At 55.5% G+C, this 22,966-nt stretch overlaps 7 protein-coding genes across 7 annotated transcripts; 3 read left to right on the top strand and 4 right to left on the bottom strand.

Moving 5' to 3' along the window:
* Window positions 1-568: 568 nt before the first annotated feature.
* Window positions 569-1,150, bottom strand: rutB-1 (Peroxyureidoacrylate/ureidoacrylate amidohydrolase RutB; the record flags this gene model as incomplete). Its single annotated transcript, XM_032023546.1, has 1 exon — window positions 569-1,150. The coding sequence occupies one exon, from the start codon at window positions 1,148-1,150 to the stop codon at window positions 569-571; it is 582 nt and encodes a 193-aa protein (XP_031879692.1).
* A 1,045-nt stretch (window positions 1,151-2,195) lies between these two features.
* XYNA-0 (Endo-1,4-beta-xylanase) lies at window positions 2,196-3,383 on the top strand (the record flags this gene model as incomplete). Its single annotated transcript, XM_032023545.1, has 4 exons — window positions 2,196-2,678; window positions 2,738-2,972; window positions 3,033-3,235; window positions 3,288-3,383. 4 exons carry the CDS (start codon window positions 2,196-2,198, stop codon window positions 3,381-3,383), a joined length of 1,017 nt encoding a protein of 338 aa, XP_031879720.1.
* Window positions 3,384-5,548: 2,165 nt separating this feature from the next.
* CGGC5_v014204 (uncharacterized protein) lies at window positions 5,549-7,117 on the bottom strand (the record flags this gene model as incomplete). The annotated part of the gene is made up of 1 exon (XM_032023544.1): window positions 5,549-7,117. One exon carries the CDS (start codon window positions 7,115-7,117, stop codon window positions 5,549-5,551), a length of 1,569 nt encoding a protein of 522 aa, XP_031879707.1.
* Window positions 7,118-11,776: 4,659 nt separating this feature from the next.
* Window positions 11,777-12,875, bottom strand: HHO1 (Histone H1; the record flags this gene model as incomplete). Its single annotated transcript, XM_032023541.1, has 5 exons — window positions 11,777-11,908; window positions 11,963-12,309; window positions 12,362-12,515; window positions 12,725-12,751; window positions 12,810-12,875. The coding sequence occupies 5 exons, from the start codon at window positions 12,873-12,875 to the stop codon at window positions 11,777-11,779; spliced, it is 726 nt and encodes a 241-aa protein (XP_031879705.1).
* A 5,152-nt stretch (window positions 12,876-18,027) lies between these two features.
* CGGC5_v014202 (uncharacterized protein) lies at window positions 18,028-19,076 on the top strand (the record flags this gene model as incomplete). Its single annotated transcript, XM_032023539.1, has 5 exons — window positions 18,028-18,333; window positions 18,391-18,399; window positions 18,453-18,471; window positions 18,518-18,687; window positions 18,774-19,076. 5 exons carry the CDS (start codon window positions 18,028-18,030, stop codon window positions 19,074-19,076), a joined length of 807 nt encoding a protein of 268 aa, XP_031879718.1.
* Window positions 19,077-19,362: 286 nt separating this feature from the next.
* Window positions 19,363-20,172, top strand: CGGC5_v014201 (uncharacterized protein; the record flags this gene model as incomplete). Its single annotated transcript, XM_032023538.1, has 2 exons — window positions 19,363-19,504; window positions 19,592-20,172. The coding sequence occupies 2 exons, from the start codon at window positions 19,363-19,365 to the stop codon at window positions 20,170-20,172; spliced, it is 723 nt and encodes a 240-aa protein (XP_031879703.1).
* Window positions 20,173-20,987: 815 nt separating this feature from the next.
* CGGC5_v014200 (uncharacterized protein) lies at window positions 20,988-22,664 on the bottom strand (the record flags this gene model as incomplete). Its single annotated transcript, XM_032023536.1, has 1 exon — window positions 20,988-22,664. One exon carries the CDS (start codon window positions 22,662-22,664, stop codon window positions 20,988-20,990), a length of 1,677 nt encoding a protein of 558 aa, XP_031879769.1.
* Between the last annotated feature and the right edge of the window lie 302 nt (window positions 22,665-22,966).

Raw genomic sequence — 22,966 nt, 5'->3', positions numbered from 1 at the left:
TCTCTGGCGCTAGAGCGACTACTGACTTTTCCCGTGAGCTCAGATATTCCCCCTATTACTATCATTGTTACCATCGGAGTCGTTATCGCTTCTGTTGTTGTTCTTGTTATCGTTGTAATTATTGTCAGTGTTGTCAGTGTTGTTGTTACCATTGCTGTCGCCATCGTCGTCTCTTGTATAATGTATTCTTAGGACTTCTGCTGTCGCCCTCAAGCGAGCTAGGTGAGCAGCCAGGGAGATCAGGCGGTCTCTTGCAAACGTAAAAATTTCTATTGGTTGCTGAGTGGATATCATCGAGCGCAACGTCTCTATTATGCCCATTTTCCTTCGTAAATTGGGGAACGCGAGTCATAGTGGAATCCCCCCCTGTAGTAAAATGGGATGCAGACCTTCGAATAGCAAACCAAGGGACTTAGTGAGAAACTCCATCGAGACGTGTGAGTTACGGGTTATTGTACAACAGCGACAATTTGGACCACAAAAGGCCAGGCATAGACTCAACTCTCATCTGACCTGCTCAGGCGCTTCTATTCCAAGACGCTCCCACTACAACAAGATATGGAACCATCTACAACTTGTTAATCCACTCCTCGGAGCTAGTCACATTCCCAGTCCAAGAAAAGACCTTCGTCGTCAGAACGCGATGCACCTCCTCGTCTCGATCCATGCATAAGTCTTCCAAAACCGTAACATCGTAATCCCGATCAAATGCCTCGCGAACCGTCGACAGAACGACTCCACTGGTCGCAACTCCCGCAATAGCCAGATTCTTCACCCCCATACTCCTCAGCACAACCTCCAAATCGCTGTTGTAAAACGCCGAAATACGCGGTCGGTTGATGACGATCTCACCATCCCTCGGTGCGGCTTCCGCAACAAAATTCTGCCCCTCCTTCTGTTGGCCTTCAATGTGCACGAAGTCGTCTGTGGAGGAGATCCGGGCCCAGAACGGGTTGGTGCGGGGGACCTCGGGGTATCCGGGGCGGAAGTGGATCGTGACGTGGATCACCGGTATGTTCTTCTCGCGGGCCGCCGCAATGCCGCGGGATACGCGGGCCAGGTACTCCTCTCTGCCGGCCTCCGGCAGTCTGTTGACAATATTGTGGATCAGGTCCATCACGAGGAGGGCCGTGCTGTTTGATGAAGCCATGGCGGTGGATATTGAGGGTGAAATAGAGTTTGCCTGTCGGATAGTGTGGGATATTGCTTTTTGCCGGTAATGAATCGCGCCTTTGTGAATTTGGATTTTGAGATGCTTCAAAATATCTCAAAAGTCTCATGGTTGCTGCCAAGACGTCAAAGTTTTATACATGATGATGCCGGAGTTTATTATTAGATTAAATCCGCATGCCTCTAAAGTCCGTCATCGCCGTCGATGGGTTAGATCTGACGTTTGGGCTCCGACTTCACAACTGCAAGTGGCCAGTGCGTTGGACCCTCGATGAGTGAATCTCATTTTCCCCTTTCCAACTCATCGTTCGGGCCACGAAATGTGCGAAACCGAGTGGGATGGACGATCGTATATAAAAGTAATCACCCCGAACTCTGGGGCCCAGCGTTGCAGGCATGCCTAATCCTGGAACGGCGCTACGGCGATTCTTGAAGTCTCCTGTCATCGGGACGACCGGGAGTCAGTGCTTAAGTAACTCAGGGCCATCCATAACAAACCTCTTATCACAGAAAAACACCATTGCAAGAGTCAAGACCTTGGCAGCTGAAGTCGTGATGCCCGCAGTGAAACAATCACTTCGGCGGAATGCATGTCCCACAGCAACAGACCGATCTAGTACGACAGCCACGAACGTACCACAAGCACGCGTCCATTCCAGTGCAAACACAACGCCCTCGCCAGCATCACACACACAACGCCATCAAACGAACGACCCCCATTTCCGACAACCCGGAGCCTCAATGCCCATTCCCTGTCGACTCAGTCTAGGCACCAATTTAGACCACTATATCTGAGTTGCCCTGTCTGCCAAGGTCACCCCCCGTAGACAAAAGATCCCCAAAAGATCCGGAATGTGCTCCACCGAGAGTAACCTTACCACACATGGCCAAACGGAACAAATACTGCGAAGTCGCCTGTTGAGGCTGACGGACCGTCCTCGACTCCTTCACCACGTTCGTTTCCACACGCTCATTTCCACACTCACTTTCCGTCGTCTTCGTTGCGACAGCCACTCCTTACAAACATGAAGTTCTCTCTGGCGCTCCTTCTCGCGCCGCTGGCCCTCGCCACGCCCCTGCGCATCGCGACCACCCACGAGCACGCCCACCATCTCGCCGAGCGCCAGGCCGCCGTCAGCATCGACACTCTGTTCAAGGCTAAGGGGAAGGGCAAGCTGTTTATCGGCGTCTCCGGCGACAATGGCATCATGCAGCAGGGCAAGACCGAGGCTATCATCAAGGCCAACTTTGGACAGGTCACGCCCGAGTACTCGATGAAGTGGGATGCGACAGAGCCCACGCGGGGCAAGTTCTCGTGGGAGAACTCGGATTTCCTTGTAAACTGGGCGACGAATAATAGCAAGTCTATCCGTGGACATACGCTGCTGTGGCACCAGGCCCTTCCCACGTGGGTTTCGGCGATCAGGGACAAGAAGACCATGACCAGTGTTTTGCAAAACCACATCAGCACCGTTGTGGGCCGTTACAAGGGAAAGATCAGGTCCTGGGTATGTGGTTCTCTTATCCAGGTTTTCATATGCATTTGCTCACTAAGCCGGACATGAAGGATGTCGTCAATGAGATCTTCAACGACGACGGCACGTTCCGCAACACCACCTTCTTCAACGTTCTGGGCGAGTCCTACGTCGGCATCGCCTTCAAGGCCGCCCGCGCCGCCGATCCCACCGCCAAGCTCTACATCAACGATTACAACCTCGACAACAAGGACTGGGGCAAGCCCGCTGCGGTGGTGAAGAAGGTCAACCAGTGGATCGCGCAGGGCATCCCCATCGACGGAATCGGTATGCTCTTGAGTAGGAAGTGATCAAAAGTGGACATGAACTGATGGAAACGCGAAACAGGCTCCCAGTGCCATCTCGCGCAGAACATGTCGAGCAAGATCCAGGGTGCGCTGGAGTTGCTGGCGACCGCCAAGGTGTCTGAGATCGCCATCACTGAGCTCGACATCAACAATGCCCCGCCGGCGCAGTACGCCGAGGTCGTGAACGCGTGTGTCAACGTGCCCAAGTGCCGCGGCATCACGGTGTGGGGAGTTAGCGACAAGGTAAGAGGAACGCGCCTCACCGGATCGGCAAAACCAGCTCATATCTTTGTAGCAATCTTGGCAGGCTTCCGCGAAGGTTCTGCTGTTTGACGAGAACTGGAACCCCAAGCCGGCGTACAACGCCATTGCGGCCGCGTTGAAGAAGTAGGCGTGTAAATGCGGATGGCTAAAGCCGGGACTCTGTACATGAATGCCTTACACATATTTTGTGAGAGACGTGGCAGACTCGCGCAGTTTTGATCATGGTCTCATCCCACTTAGATATATAGTTCAACATCGGAGGATTGCTATGCTTCGAGCCGAGTATTTCTACAACAAGCCACCGTTGCTTCACACCTACAAACTTTTCGCAATTTTGTACATCTACGGAACCTGTTTACATGGAAGATCAATGATGACCCTGAAAGGCCAGGAAAGCATGATTCTGGCTGTAGTTGGACTAAATAAGATTACCCACATGGGTCCCTCTTCTCGAGGTTTGATGTATTTCTGTGGGCCGCTTGTTCTTGATATCAGTATTAAGGAACCAAGTCCATCGAAGATGACAAAAGAAAGCAGCCGTCAATACAATCTTACAATTTCAGAACTCGTTTCATCTAATGAAAATTCTCTTATGCAAAATCTCTAAATCCTGGCCAAGGAAATCATGTAAGTTTTCAGCAAATCGGATATAGAGACCGCAGTTCACCGATAATTGCAGGAGGGATATCTGGATGAAACATTACACACTATGTTCTGGGAGACCCCCTAACTTTTCTGTGTCTAGGCGGCTACTTCCTGTGTTCGTGGTGACTTTCATGAGGAGGACGACGGAGGACGATGGCAATAGATAACGAACATAGAAAGCGATACTAATAACGACGATGACGACGACAATTAACATAGATAGCAATAGTAGTAACGATAATAGCGAACATAATAGCAGTAATTATAGCGAACACAGGGGAAAATTAATCGCTCTGGTACAGGAAAAATAGGAGTTCTGTATTCTTGCCTCAAGTGACCTTGTGAATCCAAAATAATGACCCTTCTGGTTCATTCTTTTGGCCAACGTTGCTATTATTCAACCAGATCGTGATCGTGCAAGTTTAATGTCACTTTCCACATTCCTGCAGGACCTGGGATGACATGGTCAAGGCAGGGTAATAATAAGGACGATTTGCCCAGATATGTACAACTAACCACTCGGACAAAATGAACCTTGCCGAAATGCCACCATATCCATTGCTCATACTTGAAACTAAGAGCCATGAGTGCAATTGATAGATCTACCAAAAGACCAGTCTTTAGTCTCAGCACAAAACTTCTTCAGACCCAACATCAAAGTGTCATCATCACGAACCACAGAGCCGGCTAATCCAGCCAGCCAAACAAACCCAAACCTGCCAAAGGACACTCATCCTCAAAAGGCTGCCGTCCATCCCGCCAATATGTGCGGGGACGAAACATCAATTAGAACCTTTCCAGAACTCAGAGCTTTTATCCTAGCAGTCTTCTTTCTTCTTCTTGACATCATCCTGTCTTGGCGGGATATGCTCCAACGCGCAGAAGAAACCACGAAGAAACATCTCGAGGTCCCGCGTTCTGCTCTATAATTCTACACCTGGCCGGCTATCGCCTCGAGCAACAAAGACCACGCCTCTTTGGCCCCCAAGACATGCCGTCCCCCTTGACCATCACGCTCAGACTGTCTTGCCAACACCGTCGCCCAAACTCCTCCTTCGCTCAGAACATCCCAGGACCCCGTTGTGACCCGAGCTCGTAGAGTTTGTCCAGTTTGGCGCGGCATCAATTGACCAATGACATTTCACCCGTCTGCAGGAAGGGCGTGGAGGGTTGATCATTTGTCACACCAAGACCACTGTCGATCCTTTCTCCTCCTGCGTCTGTCACAGCAGCCCACCTTGTGATTTTTTCAAAGTTGGCTTATCACAAATGCTGGCGCAGGTGATTGGTTGATTGCTCTTCATGCCACTGACAGACTCACTCACGATGGGAGAAAGGCAAACTCATTCGAATATTTGGAGGAAGACAGTTGCACAATGACTTTAGCGTCTTGAGAAGCCTAACACAAAGCTCGCGAGGTGAGTGTCGATGGTTCGGCTGCACGGTCCCGGGCCCTTGGCTCCTTGTACGATTTTGATAAGTGCAACTCATAACCATTCCATTACTCATGTCGCATCCTGGTAATCCGTAAATGTACAAGCCTGATTTAAGATACCCAGCTGCCCCTCGAGGGCATGGCGGTCCGCTTGGCGGCAGCCTTTCTATTCCAATACCAACCATCTATCATCGCGCCGTCAGACATGCGTCCTACTTCGCCTGTTGCGCCCTCAAAGCGTCTACTTCACGCTGCAGCGCATCCAAATCGGCAAGAATGTCTGCACCTTTGCCAAAATTGGCCTCATAATCCTGTGCCAGGTCCTCTGTCCCTGGCTCTTCTGGCACGTTCGTGCTAAATCCTCTCGTACTGTCAACGCTTGGCCTTCTTACATAATCCATGCTTCCGCGACTGCTTCCTCGTTGTCGAGGTGGAGGCGGTGGAGGAGCCCCCTCTTTTCCGCCGCTCACCTTCCTGCTTGTGGCGTCAAAACTTCTCACGCTTGGGGGACGGCGTGTCGAAGTATTTCGCGCGGGAGGTGGTGGAGGCGGAGAGATCTTTGGGGGAGTGTTACCCGACGCAGTGTTCTCAAGGTCGGAGGGTACAGGGCTGAACGAGGCCGCTGACGGTGAAGCTTGGAACGACTGGCGATGTGATGCATTCGGTCGTCGAGGTGGCGGGGGTGGCGCAGGGGCATTGATACTCCGGAAACTCTCCGACCGTGAGCGCTGCGATTCCATCGAAGACCGAGGCGGCGTATCGGCCTCAATGCCCGCCTTGCTCGGGGCATTGGCCCCGGCGGACGCCGTGAGAGACTGGCTCCGCGCGTGGCCCCGTCGTGGCGGGGGTGCTGGCGTTGGTTTTTTTGCCGACGCCGACGTGGCCGGGGTGGGTGTCGAACTGGGAGTGGGGGAATCCTGATCGGGGATCTTGCCCGCGGCCTCTCGGGCAAAGACATCTTCCGTCCCCTCCCCACCATACGAGCTGGGAGCCGGGGGGAGGGGCTTGTTCACATCGGACGGAGAGATCGGCGATGCCGTCTCAGATGAGATGTGAGGTCGTTCTGGCGTCTGAACGCTAATCTTCCTTCCATGCCTGGAACTTGGCGGAGGGGGCTTTCTCTTCGTCGGAGGTGAAGCAAGGATGATACCGCGGTCCGCGATGTCCGTCGATGACCGGGGCGTCTCCGCGAAAGACGTATCTGATCCGGACGCATTTGCGGCCTCTGCAGCCTTGTCGCCTTGAGATTGTGCCTTCTGAGCCGGCATTCCAGCTCCAGGTTGGCCGGTAAGTAGCAGCATCTTGAACGCATTGACGTCGAGGGATTTGGCTGCCCCGCCAGACGGGGCCTTTCCGTCCGTCAGGCCTTCCAGATCCTGCAACGTCTTACCAAAGGGGTTCTCAGGCGTATGGTTGGGGACGGCGTTGGCGATGCGCAGCGGCGCAGCCTCAGGAAGGCCGTCGGGAAGCTCGGGAAACCTCTTTGAGAATTGGTCGTCATCGTCGTCTGAGCCGTCGTCGCTACTGTCGTCTTGACGTCCAAAGCCTCTACTGTGCACCGATTCGGGGGAGGAAGGCGAGGAGGGCGGCGGAGACAACACCCTTACCCTTTTGACAACCTTGGCTTTCGCGGGTCGAACCTCGGGAGGCGAGGGAGCGTTATCCCTCGAGATTCCGGATGTAATGGATTCGAGAAAGGCAGATGTGGTGACAGGCTGAGGGGTAGAAGAGAAGGAAGTCGAGGTGGTCTTCCTGCGGAAAGGGTTGTGTTCGGAGGCCATGGTTGCGGCGGGCGGTGGTTCGGGAAGCGCGGAGTGGGTTTAAGTCGTGCAAGAAATGTCGAGGCAAGTATTAGGCAGCCGCCATCGTCAACTCCCGAGGGAAGGACGTAATCGCCAGGATGACGCTGTGTACGTAGGCAACAGCGAGATGGAGGATTTCCGGCGTGGAGAGAGAGGAATTCGATTATGGCGCGGTACTGTTGGACGAGGGGAGGAGCTGGAGGGTCGGATTGGTAACTGGAGGGGGTTCGGGGACTGCGGGCGGTGTCAGTCGAGGCGGCCGGAAGAATCGGTAGGGAGACAGTGCAATCGCAAGGCGACGGAGTTTTGGATTTTGGGGTCGGGATGACGGGCAGACCAAGTGGGAAAACGGGGGCCATTCTCTGCTTACCTGCAATGTATCTAAGCAACGGGGATTCGAGCGTTAGAAATGTTGGCAGCAGACGGATATGCGACAGCAGACGACAGAGCTGTGCCCGACGGCGGCAGCGGGACTAATCGGTCGGTGGTCGACGTAGAGCAGAGACCTGAGAACTGCTGGCTGGGTGGTGTCTGGTGTCTGGAATCAATTGCTTGGTATCTGGTATCTGCTGAGGTGAGGTATTAAGGTATAGCCGGTGGAAATTGGTGGTGGTGTAGTGGCAGTGCTGGCTGGTGGTGGCCGTCTCGACGTCGTTGGGTTGGCTTGCGATCAGGTCGGCCGGCTTCTTTTGGGCGGTGGAAGACAAGATTGGACAGGAGGAGGGGAAGCTGGTTGGATGACGGCCTGGCCTTCTCTCGTTTTGGTGGTTGCCGCCTGGGATTTGAGCCAGGGAATATTGGAGCAGGGGGGGCCAGAGGCAGAGTGCGAAGTGCGAGGAAGGGAGTGAGAGCGAGGGAGATACGGATAAGGTAGGCGTAGAGTCGCAGCAGCTATCAGTATTTGCTTATCGCAGGTACTAGTATCTGTAGGGCGGACGATGCAGATGATGGACGAAGGGAGGTAATAAGCGGGCAGGCACGTAGGGTAAGGTAGTGTAGGGTGCCTTGCTGGGAAGCGGGTGGTAGCGAAGCGACAGACGGCGGACGGCAGACGGTGGTGATTGACGACACTTTTGATGGGACCTGGGTGGGGGAGGATGATGAAATCCCTCCACGTCCACGTCCACGTCGATGCCGACGACTCCTTCCTTCCTCTGCAATTCACATACTTTCGCAATTGCATGAGTTGGTCACGTCCACCAGTCTTGGATCCTTGATGCCCACTTTCCTCAAGTTGCAGAACTGCAGTTTCTTGTTCCAGATTCAGTGCAGCTCGGTCAACCCGCAGCAGCAGCAACAGCAACAGAGGCAAGTCTCGACTGAGGTGCCTGCATCTGCACCGCGCTCTTTCCTGGGTTGCTGTCTCTTGCCTCGTGCTTGCCGTCGGAGAATGCTTCAAAGTGAGGTACCGTAGCACAGGCGCAAAATGAAGGAACCCCTCAAAGTAAGGTACCTGCCATGCAAAAGCCCCGTATCGCTACACGGTCGGTACTTCCCTCCCGTTTCTGTTCCTGCCCTCTGTCGATGTCGATGGCACTGCGTCCCTAGCGGGCAAGAAGGAAAGGTACGTAGGTAGGTTCCTCCTCCCCACATACCCCGAAACGGACGGGAAGCAACATGGGCATCGCATCGCACAGGCCAGCCACTAACACCACCGGCGCCATTCTCTGAACGCTGCTGTTTGATCAGTGCGGACTGCACCTCACTTTCAGGTCTCTCCTCCAGTGCTGCTTCACACTGTTTCCTCTCTCAAAACATCATCCTCGAGCCTCTTCGTCTCTCATTTTAGATGCAAAGCTTCCGTCCACCCTCTTCACCTCGTCTCTTCTCGTCACCCAATGCTTCTCCTCCCATCTCGCCTCACACCGGCCACACTGTGACTTGCAGACAAGCACATCCCCTCGACCTCGACCCTCGACATCATGCTCCATCCCAGCCTCAGCTCCTCGACACGACCCCTCCTCCGTCGTCAACACCTCGACCACTCACTCGCTCCATCATCAGGCCCCCAACCGCCTGTACGGTTGCACCCTGCACCTGTCGCTCGTCGTGTTCCGGATTGACGACAGGGATCCCGACCCGGAACCAGCGCCGGTAGGGGACATGGTCAACGGAATCTGCCATTGAGCATTAAACCAGAATCCCGCTTCTGACAGACAGCTCAATGCCGCCGCACCCATCATCCATCGACCTCGTCGGCGCTTGCACGTCACTCATCAGCCCAGCTCCCGTCTCGACACACCTCACCTAACAGGACTCGCACAAAGTATCCCATGTACCCGCTACCTCTCTCGACCCCTAGCCCGAATTCTCTCTGTCCTCCCCCCTCCAAACATGAAGGTTTGTTTCAGGAACACCAATGGGAAGCAAGCTCGGGGCTAGCTATCCACGTCACTCCTTGCACATCCAGCACGCCCACCTCTCTTCCGCCACGGAACAATCACCTCTCAACTCTGCACTTGCCGCAACCTGCAGCGCACTGCTCCCGGCCGACTGATGAGCTGCAGAGCACCGACACCAGCACCAGGACCACCACCCGTTGGTGTGACGGTGACGGCGCATACAGAGGTGCCCTTGGGCCGCGGTGAAATCCTGCGCCTCTGGTCTCCGAGCTCGACATTTGACACCGTTGCACCATGGCCCGTAGCCGCCCACCCGCTCGCTCGCCCTGTCTCGCTTCGCCTTTTTCTTCAAGCCAGCCTTCCCCGCATCGCCAACTGAAGCCTAATAAGCATCGCCGTTTACTGTGCGCGTTCTCGTCGTAAAGATGACTGAGATCTCTAGAGATGACCAACATACGAGAACTCTCAGCAGTGGAGCGGCAGGCACCGGTCAATATGACTCGACTGCACCAGCAATTCCAAGTCCGCCTGCCAGGCCCTGATCTTGCTCCTCCGTGCAAACGAGCGGACGACCCTCATCGTCAGTGACAGCAGCAAGTCAGATGATCAAATGACGCTCGCCCAACAAAAGTCGCCCCTCTGCCCGGCTTAAGATCCGTATGATCGGTGTGGATGGGACGGGTCCCGGCCACTGGTGTGGCGCCGTCCGCTCGCCGCACGTGTCAGACGGCCGCCCTGCCTAGAACTCGCCGTGGCCGTCGTCGTGCATCACAAAACCCAACGGCGACGTCCACTCAGGCACGCTTACGACAAGTCCAGGGAAGAGTCCAAACAACGCAATCAACCCGTGAAAACCATGCTCAAAATACCCCGCGACACGTCCACCAGCCTCGAGTTTCCAGAGTCTTGGGAAGAGCTTGGTACCTGCGTCCACCAAAAGCGTGTTCGTCCAGCGGTCTGTGCAGCCAAGTTGACTGATTCGATGTTGCGATTAACGCCGCGTCCAATAGGGTCAGCGGGCGGTTCAAGTCTCATCTGACGCCAGGCCAAGTCAGCCCACATCCAACGAGCCATACCGACAACCGAACCGCCATGCAACAAATCTCTTTCGCATCACAACGTCACGAGAAAAGCACCAGGCAGCAGGAGGAAAACACCGCAGGCACTTCCTGCTTTCTAGAAATAACTCCCCGAGGGATCCCGGGCGGCCGGCGGAGGAGGCACGTGACATCCCTGACCAATCGACCGTGACACGCCCGGAGCTCACCTCAACTCACCCCAAAATGTAAACAAACCCATGAACCGACCGCGTCTTGTCTGTCTCTCTCTGTCCCTCAGCCCCACCCCGAAACTCCCACGCGGCCCTCCGGCACATCGCACCCCGTCCGCTCCTGCTCTCACTCTCTCCCCTTTTCCCCAGAACGTCTCCTTCATTTCCGTTGTGCTTGCTCGGACCCCAAGACGAACATCAAACGAAATAACCCTTCCATTCTTGTAGAATGGTGGTACAATAATTCATAGCCGCGCCGGCCGCGCCGTCTGTACCGACAACCGTAAAACCCCCCTGACGTGACTTGACTTGACCACGGGCCTGACCGCCACTCACGGGCTTGGGCCCTCGTCAACCATCGCCATCGCCGACGGTGAGATCGCAGGAAGGCTCCGTGGATAAGGGTTGCGCTTCCTTTCATGAAGGAGTATTTTGCAGTTTCTTTGCGCCCGAGTTATGATACTGGTAGATCATCGTCGTCAATCGACTGAAGATACCATCCAGAGTAAGATGATACAGGCAGGGCTCGGCGGTTTCGGAGCGTCGTAGGCACGCCAAGTAATTGTCCAGCCTTGCCAACTCGTCGCGCTCCGAGGCGTGACCAAGACTGAAAAATCTCGCACTTCCACTAAAGAAACAGAATATTGAACAGTGAAAAGTCTCGTCATTGGTATAATCGCGTGAGCTATAGTTACAATAGTGAGAGGGCGTCGCCGTCCGGGATCCGCCGAACCCGTCTCAAACAACGCGCGCAACGCGACGGAGGGTGAAAAAACAGCAGAAAACAGAAACGACAAAACACATTCGTCCCAACCCGATGATCCCTTCTTTCAACAAGTCAAGAGTCAAAACTTTGGTTTGTTCCCACCACCGTTGCCCGGATCCCATTTGAAACCCCATTGTTGTTCCCGCCAAGTAATCGAGCAATACTCCCGTAAACGCCGTTCAGTTTGGACCTAAGAAAGATTCGTGACCAGAGCATGCTTGCGTTCGTCAACCAGGAAGACGACGACGAAGAACAACGCTCTACGCAGATGCGGCAGCGGGCTCAGCCTTGGCCTCGTCCTTCTTGGCGGACGCCTTCTTGGCCGCGGGCTTCTTGGCCTCGGTCTTGGTGACGCGACCAGTCTTGGTCTTGGAGAGGGCAGCGGGCTTGTCCTGGTGAAGATGTCAGTAGGTGTACTGTGCGAGGGGTATTAGATGAGAACGTACGGCCTTCTTGGCAGCAGGCTTCTTAGTCTCCTTCTTCTCAGCGGCGGCCTTCTTGGGGGCAGCAGCCTTCTTCTCCTTGGGCTCCTTAGCCTCCTTCTTGGGAACGGCAGCCTTCTTGGGGGCAGCCTTCTTCTCCTTGGTCTCCTTCTCGGCAGCCTTCTTGGGAGCGGCGGCCTTCTTCTCCTTAGGCTCCTTGGCCTCCTTCTTGGCAGCGGCCTTCTTAGGGGCAGCGGCCTTCTTCTCCTTGGGCTCCTTAGCCTCCTTCTTCTCGGCGGCCTTCTTGGGGGCAGCCTTCTTCTCCTCCTTCTTGGGGGCCTTCTTGGCAAGCTTGGTGCCGCCGGAGGGACCTGCGCAAGTTAGTACGTGGGGTTGTCAGATGGCTAAGGCACGTCGACATACCCTTGGGCTGCTCGAAGACACCCTTCTCAACACCGGCACGGAGGGCCTTGTTGAAGAGAGAGTCGAACATGGTGTCGCTAACAACGTTGATCTGGTTGTTGGCCTTGACGTACTTCTTCAGGGCCTGGCGGGAAGATCCATTGCGTTCCTTAAGCTGTAAGAGAAGAGACGCGTCAGTGAAAGGTCGGGACACGAGGTCATTCGCCGCGGGAAGGCAGGCGAAAGCGAGTGGAGGCGCGATCAGGGTTCGCGAGGGTGGTGGGCGCGGGCGAGGGCACTGGGACCCAGTAGCGCAAGCGAGACCCGACTGGCACCGGTCGCGTAACCCTTTTGCGCCGGAGGGAGAGGAGCTGGAAAACATACAGCAACAATGGCCTCGGTGATCATGTCCTGCAAACTGTTAGCAAAGAATGCGCCATGCAAAAAGACCGGTGAATGGGGGACGGACCTGGTAGCTGGGGTGGGAGGCCTTCTTGGGAGCGGCGGCAGCGCCCTCGGTCTTCTTGGGAGGCATTGTGAGCTTTGGGGGTGGTGGTTGAAGGTTTGGGTGTTGGAAAAGGGTGCAAAGTAGCGGATGCAATCGAAAGGGCGATTGAAGTCGATGGATAAGTCGAAGTAGATCGGATTGCGAAGAAGATTGACGCGTTGGGTTGAGGGAGACAAGAAAAGAGAGATCGAGAGCAAGAGGGGGGAGGAGCGCGTGCGTGGAGGGGATGGGGCTTGTTTTTATAAATGGGCGGGGGCAGAGAGGCGCGGTGCGCAATCAGTAACTTTGTGGTCTTGGGGGTCTTGGGCTGCGGGCACCACCACCTCTGGCCTCGCTGGGCTTTGGGGGGTTCCAGCGTGCCCCCCATCCATCCCCTCCCCCTCCATCCACCAGGCTCATCCACCACGTCCTTCATCCCCCGGGAAAAAATAACTGTGAGCTAATGGCCCGCGTGGTTTTTAGCGACCGCCCTCGATCCGCGCGACCAGTGACCAGACCACGGGCAGCGCAGCACCACCCACACCACAAACGATGGAACATGGAGCCGGGCTGCAGGATGAGATGTGGAAGAAAGAATTTCGACGGCTCTCCCCTCCCGTTGGGCCTAGCAGGGAGTCGTCGAGTCGGGTAGCTAGCGGTGCAGGAAGGGTACCTAGGGCAGCAGGTGCAAGACAGGTTCGACTGACTGCCTTGCCGTGCTTGCTCTTGCTTTACATGGCGTGCAAGTGCAGGTGCAGGTGCAGTAGGGTTCCCTCTCTCTTGGGTCGACCTGCCTCCCTCACCAAGCTCACCTAAAGAAGGCAGGCAGGTAGGTACCTTAACCGCCAACCGTCAAACCGTTCCTGCTCTCCGATGCTCCTTCTACTAATGCTCCGGTGACAGACAGCAACCTTGAAGGTAATTAAGGCAGGCACGAACATAGACGGGAGAGTAAGGCAGGTGAGGTAGGACTCGAATGCAGGTGTGGCAGAGCCCCAGCTTCCGTGCCTTCCATCCTTTCCACGCACCTGCACCTGCACCTGCATCGCACCCACCTCGTCCCTCCTCCCACCTCCTTCTCTCCTCCTCCTCTTCCTTCCCCAACCTCACCTCTCCTCTCTTGCTCTTTCTCGTTTTGTGATGTGTCTCGACTTGAATCGGCGATTAGCGCCAGTCGGGCTGGAACCAAGAGGCGCATATCTGTGTGATTTGCTAGACGCGGTCGAGATGGACAAGACGGGAGGCTCAAGACACAGATCAGATCCAACACCCTCTCCTCTCCCCTCGTCCGTCTCCTTCCCTCGTCTGACTGATGTTGCCACTCCATCCAGTCCTCCAGGTTGTCCTATGCCAGACCATCACTTCCAAGATAGATATCTGCAGATCAACATGGTCAACTTGTCCTCCGTGAACTCACAAGTGGCGACGAAGATCGCAGCAGCGGGTGGCACATGGCCACATGGCAGGCGCTCCAGGGAAACAAAAGACCAAGCTCCGGACGCGTCGCATGAAGCTTCTGAAGCTTCTGTCGTCTCTGCTGTCACACCCTGGACACCTGGACACCGGACGGGGGGCCCCTCTTCTCCCCTCAGCAGCTCGACTCCCTGTAAATCCAATCCAACACATCCAGTCCAATCCGTGCAGGACGGGAAAATAAACGAACACCTCATAGTGGATGCCCGCCCAGATGAGGTGGCCTTCTGGTGCTTCTGGTGCTTTTCCACCGTCCACGGCTCCTCCCAAGGGACCCGGCCCAAGCCCATCTCCCATCTCCCATCTCACCTCACAGGGGGCCTCTGCCGCGGCAGCGTTCCCGCCAAACAAACGCAAACACCTCCATCCCCTCCTTGGCTTCGCGCATGCAGCCATGCCCTAGGAAAGGTGGTTACTGGTGAGGCATGCTCCCTGACCTGCTCGAAGCTCCCCTCCCCTCCACTAGAATCAGATCACACCCAAGATCAGTGTCAGTGTGTGCCTGTCCATCCTTCCTTCCCCGTCGTCGGTTTTCAGGGACCGCCTCAGACTCCCAGACAGACTCCTGCCTGCCCTGCTAAACGGCACTGCACACTGCAGCAGGCGCTCCTTCCCTTCCCCATCACGACTGCCACGCCGTTCGACGACCCAGAAAAAAGGTACCTACCCCAAGTACCTTTCCCATTTTCCTTCCGTCGCATTAAAATAAAAATGCCCTCCTTCCCTCGTCGATTTTTCTGATTGGCCAGATTTTCGCAATCCATCCGCTGAAAGACTGTCCCCCCGGGCTCCCAAGTCCAGCACAGCACAGCGCAAAGGACGAACGAAAAAAAAAGCTGTCTGATCCGGCACCTTCGCATCTCCCACCCAACTCATTCTCATCGCCCACCTCAACCACCTCTCTTTTTCCCTTTCCTCTCCTCTCTTCTTTTCCCTCTTTTTGCGCTTTCCTCACCCTCCATCACGCTAAATGACTCATTTCTCGCTTCCATCGCGTTTTTGGCTCTCGCAAACCCCCGATCCACATCCCGCACGCCCGGCCCCAACTTTCCTCACAGCCCGACTCCTTTCCCTCGTCGACTTGCCACTTTTCGCACTTCGTCCATGATCTCCTCAACACAACCTCCCCCGTCGCATCCGGTCTCCCTCCTCGCCAGTCCGGTTTCATCCCAAGCCAGCACCATCATTGTGTTGCCCGAATTTTTCTTCATCACCTGATGCCATTTTGTCTCCATTCCCAACGCGTCCCGGCCCGGATATCCCGCACCCCGTCCCGTTCGGCCTCCCGTTCCGTGTGATTCGGTGCGCGAAGCTCGCGATTGAAGCTATCCGCACATCTTTGCACCACCACCGCACAACCACCCACAGCACCCTTCTTTTCATCTAAAAAATGCACTGGCCCATCGTCTAGGTCGACGATCTGCTCGGGGATATTTTTTGTGAATTTGTGGCATTTTTGTTGCTTGAAATGACTTACACCGAGTTTCGCGACCGCCGCCCGCCAAAGAGGGGCTGCGATCGCGTCACGCGACCGATGAAGAGTCGATGAATGACTGCAGGCGCGCTCGTGACCACACAACCGCTCAGCCTCAAAGCTGATGGATGATATCACCTAAATATGTCGCCAGGCTACGTCTGGCGATATCTGCGGTTTGCATGCTCCCGTTGTGCTTCATAAGAGAGTCAAAAGCCCGTGAGAGGCATGAGGGGCAATGGAAGCTATTCGCGATCCATCACCCTTCTACACGAACAGCGACTCCGGCCCACCAACAACACTCGAGGGCAGTAAATCTCTATGCTTCCGAATCGAATACCCTCTAAATTGACATCAATGTAATTTTGACAACTTCAAATCCTCATTGCGGCCGCCAAATGCCATCGCAAGCTTGACGCATGCATACCCAATGTGGAGGAGAACACGTGTGCTAGTCACCGTCTGTTCTCCGCCCTGACCGACACTTGCGTCCCTCATCCTCTGAACACCACACCGATCGAGACGGCATCTGAAATTCATGCAGCACAGGAACAGCTCGACGGCATTCTATTTTTCTGCATCATCAATTGCGGTTTAAACGAGATTGCCCCTCGTCGCGAGACGTGATTGTCAAGCCCCGCGAAGTCGCGCGTCAAGCGAGACGAAAAAGGGGGACCGAACAGGCCTCACGGCACCCGCACCGCGCCTTGCTTTGCTTTGCTGTGCTCGCAAGCCAGCGCACTTGCAGGCGGACACTTTCTCATTCCGAGACTAAAATCTCCTGAATCTGATTGATATTTATTTCGTTTCGCTATCTTGAAGAAAACGTTGAGGTAGCCGTCTAGAGCTGCGCGCCAATCCGTCCCACGCGAAAAGCCGGCCGGCCGCACGGGGAAACTCGGGCCCAGACGAGCCAAACTCTCCATCCCCCTCGCGAGCTCCGCGAAGATGTTTCCAGCTCGGCCTCGGAACATGACCATTCTTGATATCAAGATTTCATCTTCGTTCACAACTTTCGCTCGTTGTAAGAAGTCATTCAGCTGAGGCCAAGCTAGAACCGCGATGGGCAGCGGTGAGGCCGAGGGGCAATCTTGTTTTGACCCCGTCCAACGCGTAACACCCCCCTTCCATCCATCCCCTCCCATTTCACCGAGGCAGCCTCTGAAAAGAACGACATAAATGAAAGTGATTGAAACCTCAGAAACCGATGCCAATCTCTCCCAGCCCAGGACGTCAAAATCGCAGCGTGCCCAAGCATCTCTCCGTCAAACGCGTGCGCACTGCTCCCCGTCCCGCCAAAAAAGTCGCGCGCCGTGCGGTGCGGTTGCAAGTGACAAAGTGCGGTCGCAGGTCCCCTCCCTCCCCTCCAGTTGGTTCCTCCCAGATCCGGAAAGTGGGTCTCTTGGAGCTATGACCAGCTCGCAGCGGTCGCAGCTCCGGGCCAGGCGCTCCCACGCCCATCACCCCCGCCGCCGCAGGGCCCTGCGAAGTTCCACAAGACAAGCATCCCACGCCGGTGAAGTCTGTCTGACCGAGCTGACCGAGATGCCGTTGGGGTGGGGACTGGGTACACCGCACACCGAGAATTCTTCAGCCGGTGAGGGGGCGGGGACACTGTGCGCGCTCGATAGAGAGAGCGAGGGGCGGCGATTAGGAAGGGGATCTTGCGATAAATAATCGCATAGTACAAAGCACAAAAAGAGCTCGAGATTCAAATGCATGATTGAGCACGCGACGATGGTATAAAAAGTGCATCATCACTGAAGAAAAAAATCAAAAAAAGATGGCTCTCCCCTTCCAGAATCGAACTAGAGACCTTTCGATGACAATGTAACCATTACAGTCGAACGTGATGAACCAACTACACCAAGGGGAGTAACAGGGCTGAAGCCCCGCTTGGTGAGATGCTTGATCTGCCGCAAAGCCAGCCTAAGTCGCGTGCCCTGCCGAGGCCCCCGCACAGCAAACACCTCCCCCACGCGCCTTTCGACGCCCTGAAAGCCGAGACGAAAGGGCGCAACTACCGAGCCAACGGCCCTGCCATCGGAACCAGCGCCCACTCCATCGGGTCGCCCGCCCCAATTGCTGCCGACGGAAACCGAATTTCCTCATCCTTTCATCATCCACACCCTTCTTATCAAAATTCTTTCCTCCAAATTTTAGTCTGCAGAGAAGGATTTTGCTTTTCCTGTGTTTGTGACATTGGGTTACTTTCTTTTTGTGCTAGTCGTTTTATAGATACCTTGCCACACGATGCGCGCCTCCATCTCAGCTCTCCGCGGCCCCGTTGCCCGCCGCTGCTTCGGCACCACGACTCGTCTCGCCGCGTCGGAGAACGGGACCGGCGCCGCGGTCAACCCGCGCTGGCTCTCGGAGCTACAGGCACGCATTAAGCGTGTTGCCGGTCTCCAGCTTGACAGCGCCCAGAAGGAGGAGTTGAAGGGTCTGCGGGAGGCTGTTGACGGGCAGTGGCTTGAGCTGCTTGCTGGCCGCGAGGGATTCCTCACCGGGCCTGGGTGGAGGGGCTTGGATAAGCACACTGTTACTTGGGGAGATCAGGTGAGTTTTTTGTATCGTGCTTTACTGTGAAAACCTGACACTGACGATGAGTCGTAGGATGCAATGGTGAGATTGATCGCGGGACGTGTTGTTCGTGAGCACTGACTAACACGGCGCAGGGTACGCTCAAATCGCGTGGTGCATGAGTGAGGCAGAACAGCAGTCATCTAACTAAGTGACCCAGGTCATGTGAATAACGTCGTCTACAACAAGTACGCCGAGTCCGCACGAGTAAACTGGCTGCGCAACTTCGCGACGACGGTGGACCCCGAGAACGCGGACGAATGGAACCAGCTCATGTCGCCCAAGGACATTGGCCTGATCATGAGGAGCATCAAGACGGACTACAAGTTTGTAAGTCCCTACGTCCCCAGTGTCTTCTCATCATCGCCGGCTGGGGCCCGTCAAGCAATTCGGCTCCGGACGCTCACGTTTCACAGCCAATGGCCTACCCGGACAACGTCACCGTCCTGCACAAGCTCGCCGCCAAGCCGACCTACGAGTCGGACTTCGTCCTCCTGGAGGCCCTGCTGGTCTCAGACCGCCACCGCCGGCCCGCGGCGCGCTGCTTCGAGGACATTGTCGTGTACGACTACAAGACCGCCAAGCGCACCGCGCTGAAGCCCTTCATGGTTGACCGGCTGCGCGAGACGTACGAAGCGCAGGAGAGGAGCAAGCAGGAGTGCGAGGAGAAGATCGAGGGGTTGGTGAAGGTTGTCGAGAGGCTTGAGAAATCTGCGTGAGGGGTTTCGGTTTGATGAAGAAAGAGAGTGTTGAGATGGATTGCAGTGCATATAGACTTAGACATAGATCTCGCATAGAGGATAAAGTAATAGACGCAGAGTTGGCGATGCAGATCGGCCGGTTAGTGTTGGGGGGTATGACGGCGTGAAAGCGTTAGCCGGGTTAATGTGGATCATTGGCCGTTTGCCCGGGCGGCGCGCCTCCTCAATTGCGAACCCCACCTCGCGCAGCTGAAGCAATTCACTCAGTAGTTCGTCATCGAAGAAAGAAAACACCAACATCAAGATGGGCAGCATCTCGTTCCGCGAACACATCCGCTGGGTGCCCGACGAGGCCGGCGAGCCGACGTCCACGATCGTGCTGACTTCCCCGCAGCGCCGGTTCGTGGATCTCCGCATCCTGAAGGCGCCGACCGCGGAGGGGCAAGGTGAGTGCGGCCTCAACTTCAACCCAATCTCCGGCCCAGCGCAACACTCGCAGAGGTGACACTTTGAAGACGGCTAACGAATCGCAGAGGCACACGGCGCTGAGCGCCTGGAATGGGGCATCGCCGGCACGTCCTCCTCGTCCCTCATCCCCGACGGCAAAGGCGGCGAGGTGCGCCACTCGCGCTGGGACCACTGGATCGACTCGCGCACGACGGAGCCCGAGACGGCGGGCGACGAGGGCGACATGTACCCGCAGGAGGGCGACCTCACGCTCGAGAAGGGGCGGATGGTCAACCCTGCCACGGGGCAGGAGTGCGACTACGAGGAGCTTTGGCGGGACGTCGACCCGGAGCCCGCGTCTGTCAAGACGGATGACGCGGCGAAGCCCGAGTGCGTCGTGCTGAAGTATGAGAGCGAGGCGAGCAAGGCGCGCGGGATGATTGTGTGGCTGGGCCGGTTTTGCCAAGGCATCTCGAGGGTTGGGGAGGATGTCAGCGCTGAGCGGTGGGAGTGGAAGGAGGAAGAGGGATGGAAGAGGACCATCCGGATCGGGGCTCAGGGGACCATGCCTTGTGAGGTTTTGCTGAAGACGGGCGCGCAGTTGAGTGTTGGCGCGCATGTGAAGCATGGGGAGATGGTCTGGGATGTGCTTGAGAGCAGCGGGTAGAATGTGCCTTGATACCTAGGCGCATCATAGGGGCATTTTCGCAAATCGAAGGTTTCAAGCATTCTGCGTGGTTTATAATGTTATTCAGATGCTTGTGAATGCTTTTCATGTTTTGTTTTACCTTTTGATGATTGGTGAGGACTTTGAAGAAATTATTGCGTGTTTTAATCAAGGTCATAATTGAACAAAGTGAATCTGAGAATCGCCACAAACATGATAACAAGCAGCACCCAGCGTGTCTCAGTAGTTTTCACGCGCTTCTCACGCATTATTCGAGTGGGAAGTATGATTGATACTCTTCGGATTTCCTCTGTCTACGCAAATACTATCTCGGAAGCCAGTTCATCGTCCTCTCATTGAGTCGTTACGCGTAGTAGGGGTTTGACACCACCCGAAGGCTTGCACACACGATTGACTCCTTCCATGTCTCAAGCCGGGTCGCGAATGACAATATGCCAGTATCCATCGACACAGTCTTGTTGTCCCTGCCGGTCATGTGGTTGCTGTTATTTCTGTCATCAGTCGCCGGTGTCCTCTGTCGTCGTCGTCCCTCGTCGTCGCTGTACCACGTCTTCGCCCCCCGGTGTCTTCCTACTTCAGCGTCTTCCTCCATCGTCTTCTCCCCATCATCTTGGTCGATTCGGTGACGGTCTTTCCATTAGCTAGAGTTATTTCCCATGATTCATGCCCAGCCATTAGGTCCTCGTATGCTGAGCACATCTGGAAGAAGTCGACGTTAGCATAATGTCTCTTCGACAACGTGGGAATATCATTCATCGTACCTCCGCGCAAACACCCGCCGATGAAGTTCCTGCCTAGCCCCAAAAGATACCAGGAGCAACCTCCACGGGCAACGGTAAGTCAGGCGGTACAAGCGGTCCAAATAGCTCGTCGAAGGTGACCACGGCCACGCAGCGTGCCCGAAGGTCGCTCACGAAATCGCAGCGCCAACGGTTGAGCATGGTCTCAGAGTCCTTGCAGAATTTGTGCAGCTTCCAGTCCGCGAGGCTGCTTAGCTCGCGAACAGCGAACCTGAAAGCATCCGAAAAGCTTAGATCTTCGAGCAGTACGTCTGGGAGCGGAGCATTGATCCATTGGTTCTCAGCAGCGTCCATGTCGATGTCGCGCTGGTAAGGATTGATGTCGCGAATGGCCCAGAAGCGGCGCGCGCGGAGACGCTCGTCGGACCAGAACACCCATCCGCAGCGGCGAAAGCCAAGAAGGGTTTTGACAGAACCGCCATGACCAAGGACCTTCCAGGCGGTGTTGGGGGAGTCTCTCTCGCATTCGCAGCTAACGCGGCCGGGGATGGTGATGACTGGGTCCTCGGGACAGAATTTTCCGTAGTGGTTTGCCCAGGTCCAGTTGGATTCAGCGCCGACGTGCTCGACCTCAGCCGTGCAGATGTCCTTGAGGATGATGTCGGCGTACTTCACCATCCACTGTCTATACTCTTGGATGGGCGAGGCGAGGAACGAACGCAAGAAGCCCAAGCCGAAGGTGGAGATCTGCTTGATGACTGTGGACTGCGTCATAGTGTCTAAGAATTGGATCTTGTCGATGCGGGTGACGGTCTCGTCGTGGACGTGTGTGGCATACCATATGCGTTCACCAGAATCTGAGCGCGTTATGTTGTACCTGTCGGGAATCTTCCAGACTCCATTGACGGGCTTAAAGGCGCGACAGACCTGTCTGAAATCCTCCTGAACGTCGCGGCCGTCATTGGCGCTCATGAACGCTCGGAAGAGGTAGACGTGGAGGTCATTGACGTATTGGGAGACGCAAAGTACCTCTTCCATCTCATGCTGGTCAAAGTAGGCGTCGAGCAGCTCGTGCTGAGCCTTGAGATCCCAGAGCTGTAGACCAGGCCTAGCTCTGAAGACATGGGACAGGAGCTCGAATCGGCAGAACGCGCGGAGAATTCGACGGCTCTCGTTGGGGTGGTAGGAGGTAATCGCGGGTACCTCCAGCACCAGCGGCTGGTAAGCTCCTTTGAGGCTCGACTCGGCCCACTCGGGGAGGCGCATCTGGAAGTCTTTGGCGTCGAGATCGGAAGTTTTGAGGGCAAAGTCTTCGGCAAAGGGAATGATGGTCTTGTCGATGAAGTGGCAGACGCCCAATTGCTGGGTGGGACTGCGGGTGCAAGTCATGAAAAGCTCAAGACTCTGCCAGTTCGTGAGATGCTCCTTCATCGATTTTTTCTTCTCCTCGTCAGTGGCCAGAGAGTTCAGCTTGGCGAAGGAAGGGAATGAGATTGCGGCGAGGGCGTCGTTGTAGATTGAGCTGAGGAGATAGGTGCCGAGCTTGTTCTCCAGCTTTTGGTGCTGGCGTCTGGCGATGTCCTTCACAGCGCTCATGAATTTGTGGCAGACGGGAACGATACCGGAAATATCTTCGATGTCGGATAATCCGTAAGTGTGCTCGTCGATGATCTCGCTGACGATCGCGTTGACGATCTCCTGAGGGAGATCATTTATAGTGGTGGGCGCCATTTTGGTTGACCAGTCTTGAGGCACACGCAGCAGAGTAAACGAATGGGCAAGACTGGATTACTGAAGTAATTGACCGAGGATAAGAAAGGAGAGTCGGCGCGTCAAGAATTGGGTTGCCGAGCTGCGTGTGACGAGCATCGACTCTGGGAGGACGAGTGTTGAAGTGGAAGTCGAACGTCAGAAATTCCAGCAGCCAGAAAGATGAGACTCGAGGGCCAGACACACCTGGAGGCTGCAAGCAAGACTAGGGTCCATAGTAAGGTGAATTGCAAAAAATTCAATAATATTTTGTCAATTATGGT

The sequence above is a fragment of the Colletotrichum fructicola genome (assembly GCF_000319635.2).
Source record: "Colletotrichum fructicola Nara gc5 chromosome Unknown KSG_Nara_v1_contig08, whole genome shotgun sequence".
In the NCBI taxonomy this organism is placed as follows: domain Eukaryota; kingdom Fungi; phylum Ascomycota; class Sordariomycetes; order Glomerellales; family Glomerellaceae; genus Colletotrichum; species Colletotrichum fructicola.
Note: the sequence above shows the minus strand (reverse complement) of the source record. Positions and strands in the feature narration are given on the sequence as shown.